We start from the raw sequence: 18,083 nt of genomic DNA, 5'->3' as shown, positions 1-18,083 counted from the left end.
GAAAGAAAATTTATTAGGAGTATGCTCCTTATTTTCAAAAATAAAGAAATCTGCAACTGAATTCAATATGGCTGTACTTGTTGCATTGATTATCTAGAAAATGTTGTCACTAAACTGCAACCACAGGGAAAACATCAGGAAATCACACAATATGACATTTGATGTTTAAAGATTGAAAGTGTATAAAACAACTGACATTGTAGATGTATCAGCTAAGAGTAATGAATAATTAACAAGAACTAAGTGCAAGATAGGTGCAAAAATTGGTAAAAGCTGAACTAAATTAAACACAAGTAAAAATTTAAACTTTCAGACTGTTTTAAAAACAATCCAAGTGATTTTGTGAAGGGTTACAAATCAGAAGGCAACTGTAATCATAGCAGTATAGGAAAGGATATGGCCCTGACCCAATGAAAAGAGATGCTGATATCATTTGTCTGAAAGGTTATGGCAGCATTTCCTGATGTGCATAAAACAATCTTCTTTATCGATTATATTATATGGGGTCGAGCAACTGACCTCCATTGTTTGATAAGTTACCCTTACTACAAAAAAATATTTTTACAGTCTACCGGGACTTTGCATTATTATAACATTAATCGGGGAGATGGTTCTGAGAATTTACCTTTGCAGCACAAGCTATATAGAAGCGATTGAAAAATCACAAGTCAAGAATCTTGAGTCACTTGGCTTTTTGCAATACAGGAGCCTACTTAAAATCACACAAACAAAGCACAATGGCTAAGGAAGCAAAGGCCTGTTAACCCATACAGACAGATGATGATGATGACTGGTTTGCAGGGCGCTCAGCTGCACGGTCATCAGTGCCTGTACCCAATTTTTTCCTACACAGCCCAGTTTTTTCCTACACAGCCCAGTTTTTTCCTACACAGCCCAGTTTTTCCCTACACAGCCCAGTTTTTCCCTACACAGCCCAGTTTTTCCCTACACAGCCCAGTTTTTCCCTACACAGCCCAGTTTTTCCCTACACAGCCCAGTTTTTTCCTACACAGCCCAATCTAGCCACTGTCATGAATGATGTGATGATGAAATGATGAGAACAACACAAACACCCAGTCCCCGGGCAGAGAAAATCCCCAATCCAGCTGGAAATTGAACCTGGGACCCTGTGATCCAGAGGCAGCAAGTCTAGCCACTACACTACGAGCTGCAGACCCGACCAGACAGACAGACTTGCAGGGCTACGCAGAATGGAATATGATCACAGATTATTGAAAAGGTTTGGTCATCATTTTCCTTTTATTGTGCTTTCAGTATTTCTTCACTCCACCCTTTCGAGTCAGTTTTCGATTTTTACTACTCTCCTACTTACAACTACCCCAGTCCTTTCACTACTTTCTAAAGAAACAACATTGCTTCTCAAATCTTGAGACATCGTGTTTCGCCTTTTACGTTGCTGAGGAAGACTATTAAAAACAGTTTAATTGAAACTGGTAAGTATATTTTTAATTTTAATATTTATGTTAATAATTTTAACAATAATATATGTTTATTAACAAACCTGTAGGTTTCTGTCCACTAACCAGTTGACTTCAAAATCATCATCATCTTCACCAAAAGGGTTTATCAAACTCTCAGCCACTTTCAGCCATCCCATGTAGAAAAAAAACTGCACAGAAATTAAGGAACATCAGAAAGATTTTACAAAAAAATTAAAAAAAATCCTGTCAATAATAACCATAATTAAATATTTTAATAAATAGTGGAGTTATCACTTACTTGCAATGTAGTGAAAACTGGGAAGTACAGATCAACATTATTCATATGTTTGTGCAACGGATGTGACTGATCGGGTATATCAAGCCACTGACGTCCCATTACACAAGTTATGAAGTATGAGTAAACTGCCAAGGTGACCACCTGGAATAATTATAAAGGGTATCCATAAATTATCTTTACAACTGCAGACATTCATAAACTTAAAACTATATTAGATAATACCAACTGGTTTTGAATACGAGATGAGTTAGTTTTTTTTTCCACATGCTGCAGATTTCACAAAAACAGGGTCAGCACAAGTTTGTAGCCTAGTTCAGAGAGATGACGCCCTATACACAAGTGCAACAAAACTGTCATACACAGTATAGAAGGGAACCAACTATTCAGGTTTGGCATACGACATTTACTGAAACAGGTAGTTTCATCTGTAAACATGGGTCACTAACCTGTTTCAGACACCAAAACAGATTGAAGTATGACAAGTGTTTGCAAGGAGTCCAGTTAAGACAGTGCATAGTGCAATTAGGAATTAGGATTAAGTGCAGAAAGCTTTGCAAAAGAGGTTACATCTTTATGTTTAGGTGGTGCAGTTGCTTGTGTTGCTCAAGCCAATGGACAAACCTAAGCATGAATAAGTTGCTGTGGATATGCTAAACAAGACTGACACAAAAAAATGATTTTTTGGAAAATATTTGTTTCTCCAATAAGTCAACTTTTCATTTATTTAGCAAACTGAACCATCATACTGTTCATGTATGGGGATTAGAGTGTCCTCGAGCTATACTTGGAATGGAAAGAGAAGTTTAAAAATTATATCACTGGTTCATTATTTTTAATTGAGTCTACCATCAACAGTGTATCAATATAGTCTGACATTTTATTTGATTGGTTTAATTTCTGGATTCTAACTATTCTTACTTGACAACTCCTGATCATAGGGGGCCAGCATATACAAGTGTATACAATGAAGTATGCTGGTAGCATATTTTCATTTGAAAAATGTCAGATTGCATCATTACTAAGTGTGTTTCCCATGTGAAATTTTAGTTACTTGTATCTCTGAAGAATATGGGTTTAAATCCATCGTAACCATGGTCTAAGGTTGAATAAAACCACCTTCCATTGCAACTGACTGGCTGCTCTGAATTCATCTACTAATAATAGAATATTATCAGGCAAGATTCAGAAACTAGAGAAGTGAGTATTGAACTGAAAGGTTACATACAGTTGACTACTCAGATTGAAAGAACCTTTTAAAAGGTAGTCATAAGTAAATAAGGGTAAAATGGATGAATAAAACTGAGGTCTGGCGAGTCAAACATTAGGTGAAGGGTCATGGGAAAGGGAGAGAGGGAAGGTATTACTGTCAGTGGAAATGAGGACAGAGTAGATGAAAGGAAGATGTGACGAAACAGAGAATGAAGAATCTCCTGAAGTAACAAGCTTGTTTTTGATATGATATGAGTTGTCTGTTCGAGTACTCAATGAAAATGTTGTTCAGTCACAAGGATAAGGTCAATGTATGCTTCAATATTTCAAGTAGAGATGGGCAGACAGCTTCCAAATTGATTCAAAGAGCCAGATGTTTCTGAAGAGTGGACGATGGATGATTCAGAAAAAAATGAATGGTAGCTCATCTGATTTCTCTGTCAGCTGGAATGAGCGGGATGAAAATTCTGCACGAGGCTGCTGCAGCGGCCTCCACCCCACATCTATAATAAACATATCCCCCAGGTACAAAAAATGTGTTATAGACCACATGCAGAAGTGGATATGCGTACCTTATTAGTACATGAAGCTTTTCTTGTCCAGGAAAACAGAAAATAAGGAAAGCTCTTTTTTTTCAATTTATTGGCTGTTGGACAGTACCCATTCAGCTATCGCAATAGTAATACTAATCAGGACGGCATGAAAGCAAGCACAACTCAACACTCAGTCTTCGAGTGGGGAAAAAAAAAAATCTTGAAACCATTTGGGAATCAAACACTGGGCTCCTTCCCTTAACATTCCGACACATTGACTGTGCAGCTACAGAGGCACAGTGCTCAAGAAAAATATATTACAGTGGAAAACACTTCCAGCATCACATATCCCCTCTTGATTTCAAAAGAATACCTCAAATTTCAGAAGTTCAACAAACGCTTACATACTTTTGAGTCAGTTGTTACTTATTATCCTTTGACTTAGCATCGCACTCAGAATGTGTTGCCAGCTATTATAAAAGCTGCTGTCTTCAGCCAACGTGTTGTTGGAGTGTGTCGATAAGCGATCCAGACATCACTCCCTTCACAACAGCTCAGGCTCCCTACCACTCTTACTGATAGGACCTTCTCACTAGCTCACTGCTCCCTATCATCCTTGGTGATTGGATTGCAAGGTGGCTCACTAGCTCCTTGCTCCCCCCCCCACCACTCTTACTGATCAGATTGCAACATAGCTCACTGCTTTGCCCCCTCTCATGGACGAGATCGCACTGAGCAGACCACAAGGCGACTTGATGTGTCTCTCTGTTCGCTGAGCTCTTGGCACAGTGATACAGCTTGCAACTTGCTCTCTTGACTGAGCACTTCTCCATCCAAGTTCAGCTCTTTATTCTCTGTATCCTTATTTGATTTGTTATAGTCATCATCTTCTTGTGTTGTTGCTCTTCTGTTTTCTTGTTGTGTGAATGTTCTTGTTATGTGTACTAGTATGTCTCCTCCTATGCCTGTTGCATTTATAGTTAACGTGTTTTTGTTCTGTTGGTAGCTATGCAGTTTTCAATTACTTTAGGTGAATAGGATAATATTAATTACTTTTACATACATGATAGTCCATGTATCAATGTCTCAGGAGGAATGATCGATATTCAGAGATATGATAGGAACAATCATTTGAAGCAAGAAACTAAATATGGACATATGCCCTATTCCAAATGGTATTCTGAGATGGAACATATTTAAAGTTACTTTTGTACATTTTTCCTGAAAAACATTAAATCTGCGGACTATAGCGAGAGCTTGTCACAGTATTAAACTAAATTACATCAAATTATCTTTAAAAAGGCCCTATTCATTTTTTCTCAAGGACTTACTCATTGCATGAAAAGAGCAATGTGTAGAGGTGTACGTAAGCCAGTTTGCAGTAGTTTCCCCTACTTGATAGACCACGTGTCCTACATCAAGTTATTCGTCTTCACTTTGTCTACACTACTATGGTATGTTGTAAATGATGACAATGTACTGAACAATAAAGAAAATAAGTAACAATGTACATTAAATACATTTTATCTCAGAAACCATTCAGAATACTACATGTGTCCACATCAAGTTTTCTTGCTTCTAATGACTGTTCCTGCCATATCCCTGAGTACAGACCATTCAGCCTGTGACAACCTGTATATTACATTTAATTTTTTACTTATTCACTTAACCTGAACAGATTACAGCCTTCAGGAGTCCTCTTACATCAGACTAGAGTTTTATATGTAATTACAAAACTCAATTTCTAAAAAAAAAATCATAAAATTTTTAATACAATATCTCTTCTTCTTCTTCTTCTTCTTCTCCTCCTCCTCCTCCTCCTCCTCCGCATGTATTAGGTATTTGCCTGTTATGCCCTCTTCGTTGAAACTGTTGCTCTTCCTTGGTCTTCCTAAATGTCTTCTGCCCACTAGGTAATAATTATTGCCAATTTTGATAGCCTGTCATCCTCCATTATTGTGACATAATCCTTCAAGTTGTTTCTGTATTCTTTAAACTGCTCATTTAAGTTTTTCACTCTCAGTTCTATTCTGATATCTACATTCACTCTCCTGTCAGACATTGTACCCAGCTACTCATCTTAAAAATCTGATCTCTAGTGCTTCTTTTCTGATGGGAACGAGTATTTCTGCTGTGTTGTCTAGGCTTCAAGGTCTATGGAGCAGTAGTTATTATGAGCAGGTGTGTGTAAACAATATGCTTGATCATTTGGACTGTGACTCTGTCCTGTATAGTAAATGCTGAGCTAAAGAATTTTGCAACAGTATTGTCAGTTCAATAAAGAATATTTTGCAACTAAGACCGTTTGCCTCCATGAGATAATCAGTATGTCTATGTTTTCTTTACTGTTCAATGAATGTTATTGTTAAAGTCAAGTACTGATTCAATTCCTTGTTTGGGACAATAGGATCAGCTACAGTTTCTACTTTGCCTACTCTTCCCTAGATCACACAAACTTTTCTATAGCACATCTGGTCTTTGTTTTGTTAATGTATTGGCATGTCTTAGTTATCATTTCTCCCAGATTCCATGGAGTTTCTCTTTTCTCTAGGTATGGTATGAAAGTTCTCTTGTGCCTCCACTGCCAGTTCAGTTACAGTGATATACCTAAGTCTCTATATTTTGGCGCAGTTTATTCCTTGAATACTTTAGAGAGTAATTCATGGAAATGATAATGAGCTTATATTCCAGGTACAAATTTCTTTGCTCATGGATTTTGTGGCAAATATATGTACGGGGGCCAGATTATAGGCTGCATTATGGGTAGGTGCAAGCTGAAATACTGTTACATTTGAAGAAGAAACTACACACTTGAATTTCACAGTGAAGGGGCAGAATATTTATGTTAGTGTTCCTAGCATTATTTGTATGCTCCCAAGTTGAATTGAATTTTGAAATGTCAGTTTTGAAGCAGGCCATCCCGCCTACTTTTGGAGGTCTGTAGAAGAGGCATATTAGGAAAATTTTCTTAAGATATTTGATATTTACGAACATATATTTCACTTGTTTGTCTTCATTTCTAACGGATGTGAGCAGCACAGTTAGGGATAAATCAAGGTGTTGGAATGCCACTACTCCATCTATTACTGCTGTGGTGTCTTCAGACAGAGGAGTCTATATTTAGGGAACTGGAGAGCAGGCTTGGCTTGAGACAGGTTACCATTTTCATTAGAAGAAAGACATGGATGTCGATAATCTGAAATATATGGCAAAGTTCATCAAAATGAGTTGAAAGAGATGGCTAATTGTGTTCTACAGTAACAATAGACAAACTGGCATAACGTGGCTGCATGAATAGACAAGTTTGTAGCTCCTTAAGCACAGGCTTTAGAGTTCACCTGCACTGCTTTTTTCCAGTCTTCATTCACACCATTATTCAGCCATCTCTTGTTTACACGCTATGTAGCCCAAATTCGAATATCACATTATTCAAAAGTTTTATCTTCCAGCAGTGAAATCATCGCATATTATCAGGCTCGTCTTCGCAAGTTTCTTAATGACCATGACTGTTTCAGACCTTTTCGTATATGATACAAACTTCTCGATTGTGGGTCTAGACTTCACAGATCGCAACATTCTACATCCTGCTCTATAACTTCAGACTACAGAATGTGCTGCACATATATTTGTTCTCGCTTTAAGAGCTTACAATTAAAAGTGGCTATGATAATAGTAAATACTTTAATTTTATCAATTTACCTTTCAGTACTGCACAACAATATGTCATCCACATTGCATTCGCCTAGAAGAATTACGAGCGATGTCCAGCAAAATTTTACCACAGTGGAAGAAAAACGAAAATGCCGCTACTGCCAGCAGATAATTGTCATGGTGTCTGGCTCATCATCGAACCTGAAGAGACTTATGGAATTTAAGCATACTATAGTATCTTTGGAACAACGTGCATCAGGAAACCGACCAAAATCGACCAACAATCTATGCAGGAATTCGAGAAATTATTTCTCGTAAACTGTCCTCACTGATATCTGCTTCCACTTCACTTCAGGTGAAGTTATCCTCCCACAAAGGCAAATGGAGCCTCAAGCTGTATCCAGTCCATCAGTGACGTCATATTGTGGAAAAAGTCCTGATTTATTTCCTTTTGTGGTGCCCACACCCTCAACTACTTTTCATTTACAACAACCAATAAGTAATTTTTTTAATATTATAAATCCACTCACATTAAATGAAGGGCATTAGATATGCAGCTTTTAAAAATTATTTGCAGAGAATACCGTTCTTTCTCTATGGTTGATGAGGCAGAATTTGGTACATGCTTTGCCCAAATTATAATTAACCACGTCGAAAATGTCAAACTCTTTAATGCACAGTTTGCATCATGAGTTATTACACACTCACTCACATTTCACAGCTGTGGAGAGTGAACTTAAGTAATGCCTTTTAGAATTCTCACAATTTGAAGACAAGACACACTACAGAAAACATATCAAACTGGGCAAAGTCTGTTATCCCAAATACAATATCAATTTTAAAATCTTTTCATAGTAACAGAAAATGCGAGAGCAGCCCAGCGGGGGGCGGGGGGCTGGCGAGAGCAGCGGCGGGGGGGGGGGGGGGGGGGGGCTGCCGAGAGCAGCGGCGGGGGGGGGGGGCTGCCGAGAGCAGCGGCGGGGGGGGGGGGCTTGCCGAGTGCAGCGGCGGGGGGGGCTGCCGAGAGCAGCGGCGGGGGGGGGGGGGGCTGCCGAGAGCAGCGGCGGGGTGGGGTTGGCGAGAGCAGCGGCGGGGTGGGGTTGGCGAGAGCAGCGGGTTGGCGAGAGCAGCGGCCGGGGGGGGGGTTGGCGAGAGCAGCGGCCGGGGGGGGGGGGGCGGGGTTGGCGAGAGCTGTGGCCGGGGGGGGGGGGGCGGGGTTGGCGAGAGCTGTGGCCGGGGGGGGGGGGGGCGGCAAGTGGGAACTCATCCTGTAACCTTTCATTCCTGAAATTCTCGCCCCGCCCCACCTCTGAGGTTTATCCTCCACTGGTCTCTGCCCTCAACCTGTGCACCCCTTCCCTGCTCCCACTCCAGTACTGCACATGCCTCCTGCCACACAAACACACTTACACATTGCTCTTCCCTCTTCTACTTCCTTCCCCGAGTACAGCCTTTGATGCTGCAGCCGGTGGCCCTATCCCTTCCCCACCACATCCCTGCATGCTCCCACAGTTATCACTAGCATATTCCCCCAATTCTACCAGGCTAGCGCTACCCTTTCCTTTCCCAACCCACACCTCTTCCGTATTCCCACTGCCCATCCCATTTAGATTGCTGTTGACACAGACACTGTCTGCCCTTAATGCCCAGAGATGACAATGGTCATTTTTGTGCGAGTTTTGCCTGTGTGAATGTGTGAGAGTTTCTATTTCTCGTGAAAGTCACTGATTGACAGTTGAATTTCCAGCAACCTTTTTTGGCCTATTTGCAAGTCAACACAACCTCCATGTGATGAGTTGCAATCCCTCCATGTTCTTGTTATTCCATTCTGGACTTTCTATTGTTTGATTACAATAGCTCTGTATGAAATTACGTCATTCCATCCAGTACTTCGCTGTATGCAGTGTAAATTCTCACACTGTGTGTGAATTCTCGGAAAGGGTGAAAATCTGATATCACGCTGTGATATAGTTGTTTGTAACAGAACACTCGTCCGCAGCTCGTGGTCTTACGGTAGTGTTCTCGCTTCCTGCGCACGGAGTCCCAGGTTCGATTCCCGGCAGGGTCAGGGATTTTTCCTGCCTCGTGATGAATGGGTGTTGTAGTGTCGTCATCATCATCATGATCATCATCATCATTCATCCCCATCACAGTCGCAGGAAGGCAATGGCAAACCACCTCCACTAGGACCTTGCCTAGTACAGCAATGCGGGTCTCCCGCATCGTCCCCTACGCTCCTCGGAGTATGGGTCGTCATCATCATCATCATCATCATCATCATCATCTCATCATCAATAGAACACTCAGTGCACACCGTATTATTTTGGTGCTCACAAATATGTATTGACTCTTTTCTCTCTATTTCTACCATTAGGAAATGGGCTGCTGAACTGAAATGAGGCCTTGCAAGTGCAGCCCCATCAGATATCTAAGAAACAGAGTATAATATTATCTTTGAAAATCAGGGTACAGAGATGTGAGTTTGTAGGGATTTAAAGAAAGCAAATCTTCTACGAACTGCAGAAGAATCCCACATGACAAAGCTTCTAAAGATTGGTACTGTGCTTGCTCACAGCGGATTCACACGACATTTCTGAACAGTGCTTCACACATTTTTGTAAATAGAAAAGCATTTTTTGCCTCCTATCTGAAAATGGATGGTACTTGAAGTCACCACTCCACAACATCAGAAGTGTTTGCAGAAGATGGTTTTTCAGTTCCAAAGAAGGTAAAGATGCCACAGTGGAAAGATCACGACATTAGTGATTTGGGATCTGGAAAGATTTATGTCAATCGACCAGCTTCAAAAACATAAAAAAATAGCTCAGGAGTATCATTGAAATATTCTAAGGGATCTTGACTGAATAAAATAGAGAAGAGACTTGGTGTGCGGAAAAAATGCACCTCCCCACAAAAGCGGAATCTGAGCTACGAAATGTCTGAATATCAGATGTTTCGTAGTTCTGGCTCCCTTACACTTCCAACTCTCCCCAAAACAAAATGCGCTTCTCGCACGTCATCGTCTTTCGTCTAGCCGAGAAGTGATTGCAGTTGTAGCTGAGTATTTTGAGCCCTCCTCCAGGAATACAGTAGAGATGGAATAATGTGAGTGGAACACCGTCAGACGAAGTGAACTGATGTTAAAGGATTATGCTATAAAGTAAAAGGTTTTTGTAAACAAATTTTCATACTCACCATAAGGCTGAGAGTTTTTCAGACCACTCTCATAAACGAGACAACAGGTAATAGAAAGTAGACCGCTTTGCAGAAGAGATTTCTTCCCTAGTTTAACATGTGAATAGAACGAAAGTGTTACGAAGCATGTGCCGCCACACACAGAAGGGCCGTCGTTGAGAGTGAGTGCAGTAATAGCTTCTGCACGCATACCTGCGTGTAGACGAGGGGGATGCTGATGGAGTCGTAGCTGAGCAGCAGGCCGCACTGCCCACGGAACTTGTTCAGCTCGTCGATGATGGTCTTGACAGCGAAGTCATCCCGGATGCGGCCCTCTTTGCGCGCACGGGTCACGATGCTCGCCGCCCACACGATGGGCAGCCAGTGCTTCGAGTGGCGCGGGAACTTCTCGTTGAGATCGCTCATGATGGCCTTCTCGTTCTCGTTCAGCAGGCCCGCCTCCACGAAGTTCTGCAGTGTGGGGAAGCGCTTCTTGACCCGCGGGCTGATCATGCTGAACACCATCGTCAGGCACAAGCACACGTAACGCATTATAGTACGCCGCATCACACGGCCGCGTTCGTCCTGCAACAGACAACACACTTTGGTTTTTCTCAATGTACGCTGTAACAGTAACAATGTGCACAACACAACTTGGTACAGTACTTTTCTCGTAGGATGCGGGGAACATCGCCAGCTACCACTCGGGCTGCTTTCCGGTGTGAGGTAGGAATCAGAGACGGAAGGAACCTCGTCTGTTCTTCGCTGGGTAGCAGCACATTCGCATCATCACTGCATTCACGATGTCTACTAAAATGTTATATCGCTATGACGTTCTATATTGCTTCCTAGCCAAAAAAGGCAATAGTTTGGAAACGATATGTACCGTCTCAATGTCAACCGCCTTCACCGATTCCTACGCTGACGGAAAAACAAATTTGCTGTCCACCTCGAAATCAATAAAATTTTACTCATACACTGGTACTGTACCTTTACTTACACGCAAAAATCAGTAGCAGAAAATCAGTAGCAGAAAATCAGTAGCAGAAAATCAGTAGCAAGAAAATCAGAGAAACAACATAAATATCGTTGCCACAAATATATAGCACTAATTTTACTGAATAATTAGTATGCATGCTCCCAGAAATGCATTTACTCTACAGAACATTAGATATAGCTACGGTACAAAACTGCGGAATTCAGATAGGATTATTTTTCGTAGTTCACCGTTTTTAAGTTAACAAATGGCGTAGGAAAATAAAAAAGGATCAAGAGAAAGTTTCTGAATTTTTACAAGTATGAAACGCTTATCACTGAATTGTAGCACCAACCTTCCTTAGCGTTATTCCAAAACTTTGCACGTGTGTCGGTTGACGTTTTACACTGATTTCTCACTCACCGCAATTGAGGGTGAAATTTAAAACCATGACACTGCTTACCGACAAGCAACATAACGCGGAGAAAGGCTAGCATTTACTTTGTTCTGCAAAACTGGAGGCAATTACGTTTAGTAATTGATTTGCATTTCAGTAACTGAAGTATCTCAGATACTTCCTGATGACAACAATGACATTGCGAAGCACTTGGGGATTTGATTAAAATATGTATAAAGAAGGTAATCTTAATAAAGTACGATTCATGTAACTCAATAAATGCAACCTGTGCATAAGCTATCTGATAAAAACTGCTACATAATATGTAGTTTGTTGGAGTGTAGACACCGCAATCAAGAGAAAAATGATTGTTATTTATTTGGTTATTGCATCCTAGTATAACAGTGGTTCATGCGTAATGTTATTCAGTGACTTTGAAGATAAGCTACGGTAATGATCAGTTCCTTCATACATTTTTAATTTTATATTAGTTAGCATAATAGACCGTCATATCGTTTACTTTTTAATAAAATTTATTGTGCTGTCCATTTTTAATGGAAAGAAATGGAATAGCTCGTGCCTCTCTACTAAATTGCTGCCTGACTGAAGAAGTAATCTATTTATCGTCTTTGGAACAAGGAGCGCTTCGGCAATTTTCTGCCACGTATCTTTTTCTTCTGAATTTTGTGCTGTAAAACTGATGGATCCCACAAGCACCCTGGAGTGGTCAGAAGAGAATGTAATGCTGCTAATAGAACGATGTAGATATCCATAGTTCACGCAACCGGCGTCAAAACGAGCAAGACAAATGTTCTCCCGTTTAGCATTCGCTCTGGAATAAATAATCAACTCTCTCTCTCTCTCTCTCTCTCTCTCTCTCTCTCTCTCTCTCTGTGTGTGTGTGTGTGTGTGTGTGTGTGTGTGTGTGTGTGTGTGTGTGTGTGTTGATTTCAGTAACTTCTGTAATTACATATTTTAGATGTGTGTAACGCAATTAGTTCAGTGTTGTGGATTCTGCGTGTATGTAAAATTAATTCACACGTTTATAACGTTACAGTGAATACAGGAATTTGCAGCAGTAAGTACGATATCGGACGATATGTGAACGACGTTCATACTGATGTCTTCGGTAAAGATGATTTGGTGAAATCCCTATGAGCGCCACTTAAACAGTATATATTCCTGGCACACCCTGAGGGATACCTTCGCTTTAAAATGCAGTGGCGTCTTAGGCACCCTTCGTGCGCATTCTGAAATGTTACGTTCTTTTCAAAACCAGACACCGTCGGGGAAGATGGGCTGACATCAACATTAGGACCTTTTAGAAACACCATCTGAGAATAGCTGAACATAGCTCCAGAAGATATTTCTCCCCACGCAGACAATGTATCATCTAAAATTCATAGAATATGTACATACTTTTTTGGGGACAGAAAAGAGACTTGTGCGTCATCTGAACAGCGATAAGGCACTTCAACTTGCTGATCGTAGGAAAGTCTACGAGGGACATTGCTAACAAAACACTCGTGAGACCCATCCTAGAATATTGTTCAAGAGTTTGGACCCATACCAAAATAGGATTAAAAGTTGATATTGGATGTACACAAAGAAGAGCAAATCGAATGGTCTCATGTTTGTTTCATCCACGGCATAGTGTCACAGCGATGTTGAAAAACCGTTAACTGGTAATATTTGGACGATAAGTGTCAACCATCCCACGGGAGCCTACTTACAAAGTTTCCAGAATAGTATTATCAGTTAGCAATCTAGATCCTCTGCTTATCGCTGCGTATGGCTCGCGAAACAAGATCAAATTAATTACAGCGTCCATAGTAGCCTTTACGAAATCATTCTTCCTATGCTCCATTGGTGAATGGAAAGAGAAGAAACCTTAGTATGTGGTACAATGGGACCTAACCTCTGCCATGCAGGTGACAGTGGTTTGTGGATGTACAGACAAACAAATGATTACAATTTAAGAAAAAAATGGATGTTTTGTTCAAGATAAAGAGCTTCGCAAATTTAGCAAGTCAAGATTACAAAACTGGTCCTCCTATGAAAAGAAACAGAAGCCTCGACGATCACTTCTCGTTGTCAGACTGTTTGGCGTGAGACCGCACCGCTGTCCGGGGCGTCTCCAAACAGGCATTCGCTGATCATCGGGGTTCACTTCGAAGCGTGTCTCCTCACCGGAGACAATTCTACTCCAGTCAATGAGATTCTAGGCGGAAGATGTATTGAATCATATTTTTCTTTCTTTTCTTACATATAAGCTATATGTAAACTGTATGGGCTATAAACCAAAGACACTGCCGAAAGTAAATTAAGGAGTTGTTTTGTGCAAGGATAGTGTTTTGATGCATCGTTAAATATCTGTACGAAACTGAGTTAGAAATACGCTCTTCAATTTATTAATTCATGTATCTTTACCCTTTTATTTCGAGAAGTGGTAGCGTACGGACGTATACTTCGATCCGTCGTACCAGCATTGTTAAAAATGTGTATTTTAACCGTTCATTAAAAGTCTTAGAAAAAGTTATTAGAAGGGGAATATTTATTTGCACGGTCGTAAGTTCAACTCACATCTGTTCATCATTTCACTCGCCTGCATCAAGAGGTTCAGTGCAGACAAGAACAATTAATGCAGTATCTGGAGGAGTGTTCCTGCATCGACATTGTTACACTCAACACTAAACACAATGGGATTAATGTAAAGGTAATGACTAAGACTTGATAAGCACCTACTGAGCTTTCTTTACTTATACTAAAATTATTGAGCTACATGTGTTTAAGAACTTTTAGACAGATAGGCAATTTCAATGGTTGCGGTAATTATTTGGTACCGCACACTACAGGAAGCAACAGTACGTAACGCAAATTACGTTTATTAACATTGAATGTAATGATATTCAAGGTCTGTTGATATTGGTATCAGTTAAAGTTCATCCAATGCTGTCCACAGATTCATAAATTACCTTCAAAATTTTCTCAACTATTCCTTCCAATCAATTTTTCAAAGTATTCAAGCAATTATTAATCCATTTCTACACTCCTATTCAACGACATGTCTAGAGACTCTCCGAACAGTGGTGGGATATCAATGTAACTGTTGCCCGCAATAGGCCCGACAACCAACAATGATGTTTGGGGTGCCATTTCTTATGGTAGCAGGACCCCGCCAGCTCACTGCGAGAGTTTCTACTGCTTGCCTTCGTACTTGCCAAACCCTAACTTGGCTGGCAATGTCGCCGGATCTCTCCCAATTGAGAACGTTTGGAGCATTATGGATAGGGCCCCTCGTGATTTTGGCGATCTAATGCGTAAATTGGATGAAATTGCCACGTTATCCCTCAGGAGAACATCTAAAAACTCTGTCAATCAATGCCAAGCCCAATAACTGCTTGCACAAGCGCCAGAGATGGGCCAATGCGTTACTGATTTGCTCAATTTGTGCAGTTCTTTCCCTTGAATAAACCGACCATTTTTTCTAAAATTGTAATAATTTGTTTGCCTGTACACCTACTCACTTCTGCCGATTTCTGTCCCAATCCTTCGTGGTGCATCGTTTTCTTTGTCTTAGATTGTACATTGTATTGTTCATCTGAAAAAAAAAGCTTCATATGGACAGATGCCATGTTCCGAATGGTTTCAGAGATAAACATTTCATGTACATTCGCTTGAACTAGTGGCGCACGTATGTGTCTTACCCTAATCACTGGATCGGTCGTGGTAGTACACATCATCAGACATTACGCCATTAGATTTTTGTTTATGAGATTGGATGAAGTCTGAGGTGTACAAACAAAAGATGAACTGCTTGGTCTCATCATGAACGCTGCTGCATGCAGAGGCACTCTGACAAGCAACGCAACATGTTCTCTCAGAAGTGCACAGAAGCAATGACGATGACGGTGTGATATTCAGATATTTATTGTGACGTGTACGTTATTGTTTCATGGTGAATGAGTTAAAAAAACGTATTTTTCAATGCATACTTTGTGTTGTAATGTTTACTAGCTGTTGTACATGTAGAAGGAGCAAAAGGTCTACTAAAGAGACTGCTTACATCACACTTGTCCGCCCTATTCTGGAGTACTGCTGTGCGGTGTGGGATCCGCGTCAGGTGGGACTGACGGATGACATCGGAAAAGTTCATTAAAAGGGCGGCTCGTTTTGTATTATCGCGAAATAAGGGAGACAGTGCAACAGACATGATACGTGGAGTGTGTGAGGTAACGGGCGAGTTGTGGCGCCCTGGGAATATTCGGAGTTGCCGTGGCCGCACGGGCCGCAGGCCGCTCGGCAGGTGCCGGACGTTGGCCGAAGCAAGAGGTCCAGTCGCATGATTAGGAATTCCATGGTGACGCTGTTTTGATGAAGGAGACACGCCGGGAGTGCCAAAGAAGGCAGACTTTGTGAAACCTTAATGGCTGGCATTTCCCAGTTCGTATAGAAATTAATAGTAGCCGGATGAATCACAATCCCTCAAAAAGAAACATGTACATTACCATTATCTGCACGACGATTCTGATAGTGTAATCAGATTTTCAATATCTTTATTAGTTTAAAGTTTAGTATCTGACGGTAAATTACACAAGTAACACCCAGCAACGAATTTCCAAAGTCTAAACGGTTCATCGGATTTCTTCGATCTACTTGTCTTTAGACAGCTATTAGTGTAAACCTAAATTGGTATGAATTACAGGCATGTAACTTGAACAGTACATGAGTTTTTTGTAGGTCGAAGTGGCCAATTACTATCGATCGCGTCAGGCCGTAAGTACTCAATAGTTCCACGAATAAACGGTAGCAGCGTGCTTATAAATATATTTATTCGTCTATGTCTTTGTTTATATCCAATATACATTATTCATGAAGAAATTGGTCAAATATTTACTGTGTTTTAGAAAGCACATAGACATTAAGGCTACTGGCCTACCTTTTGTTCTATTCCTTTGATATATGTTTGTTTAATTTGTTTATGTATTTAATAATGTGTGTTAGAGCGTGTTTATGGTGCAGCTGAAGGAATATTTATTTAATTTCAAGTCACTGAAATGTAAGCCCCGTATTTCGTATGTGTTTCAATTTGTTTGTGAGTGTACGTTGGCTTAGAGACATGGAGAGAGCGCTCTAGCCAATCACAGCGCTCGTTACTAAGAGACGTATGGAGGTTGGGGAGGAGCATCGTTTCCGGAGAGGACACGAGGTAGTTCTGAGAAGTGCGGCGCGGGGGACAGTCACACAGGACACGGGGAGTCTGGGACAGTGCGGCGGGTACGGCACAGGACATGGGAGGTGCAGGACGCGATGATGCGACAGACGTAGGGTTGCATGCAGAGACTTGGAGAGAGTGGAGCGGTTTGCCCGTGGTCACGGCAGATAGAAATAATTCGGAGTGCCGACTTGTGCACGTGTGAGACTTCCGTGGCTTCTACGGTGAAGACATAGTGTGCCTTTAGAAGTGAATATCTCGAGAGCTATGTTGTTGTTGTTCATAACTAATTACGTGCAGTAGGAATCTATTGCTTCCCTGTCATTCAACTTTATTTTAACTCCTGGACCATCAACATCAACAAGTGTTTTGCAGAAATATACTGCATCATCATTTAAAGTCAGTAAGATAGTACCGGCAGATTTTATTTAATTGCAATCTTTTATTTATAAATTTTGCATTACGTTCGCAATTGCCCAGTGATAGGAACCTTCGACCATTCGATTCATGTGTATATTCTTATTGTATACTGTAGACTCAGCAGCATTTGGCTTGTAATGCAGCAACTATGTATCCCAGCCCCTAGACAACGAAACCAGCCAAAGCTTTTCATATTTCAACTTTAAGTCAGAGGGTACGTAGCTGAGGGCCCATCACCTCATTGTATTTGAAAGCCCACAAGTGGCAATCATTAAAACAAAGGCTTTTTCGTTGCGACAGGATCTTCTCATGAAATGTCAATCGTTTTCTCCTCCAATTGCGAAAACATTGTTGGCACCCACCTACATATGGAGAAATGATAATCACGATAAAATAAGAAAAATCAAGGTTCACACAGAAAAATTTAAGTGCTCGTTTTTCCCGCGTGCCGTTCGAGAGTGGAACGGTAGAGCGACAGCTTGATGGTGGTTCATTGAACCCTGTGCCAGGCACTTTATTGTGAATAGCAGAGTAATCACGTAGAGGTAGATGTAAACCTCATGAAGTACTGAATATAAATAACACTGTGCATTAATTATGTTTTATCTCGAAACTATTCCGAATAGGCCCTATGACAGTATGAAGTTTTTTGCTTCAAACGATCATTCCTGCCATATCCCCGAGTATTGACCTTTCCTCCTGGAATATCTTGTATGTAGATGTAAAGTGTTTCTGTCTACTCCTTGTCAAAACTGTATCATGTTTGAT

At 40.9% G+C, this 18,083-nt stretch overlaps 1 protein-coding gene across 4 annotated transcripts in view; it reads right to left on the bottom strand.

The window, feature by feature from the left end:
- LOC126174904 (bestrophin-2-like) overlaps positions 1-18,083 on the bottom strand; it is a 481,716-nt gene that overhangs the window by 12,525 nt on the left and 451,108 nt on the right. For all 4 annotated transcript variants that reach the window (XM_049921337.1, XM_049921335.1, XM_049921334.1 and 1 more), the window contains 3 exons: positions 10,521-10,892; positions 1,741-1,881; positions 1,523-1,630 (listed from right to left, as the gene is read on the bottom strand). In XM_049921337.1, the coding sequence (XP_049777294.1) occupies positions 1,523-1,630; positions 1,741-1,881; positions 10,521-10,892 (621 nt within the window). The remainder of the gene's footprint in view (positions 1-1,522; positions 1,631-1,740; positions 1,882-10,520; positions 10,893-18,083) is intronic.

Source organism: Schistocerca cancellata, chromosome 3 (assembly GCF_023864275.1).
Source record: "Schistocerca cancellata isolate TAMUIC-IGC-003103 chromosome 3, iqSchCanc2.1, whole genome shotgun sequence".
NCBI classification, from domain to species: domain Eukaryota; kingdom Metazoa; phylum Arthropoda; class Insecta; order Orthoptera; family Acrididae; genus Schistocerca; species Schistocerca cancellata.
This window is presented reverse-complemented; position numbering and strand designations above follow the sequence as displayed.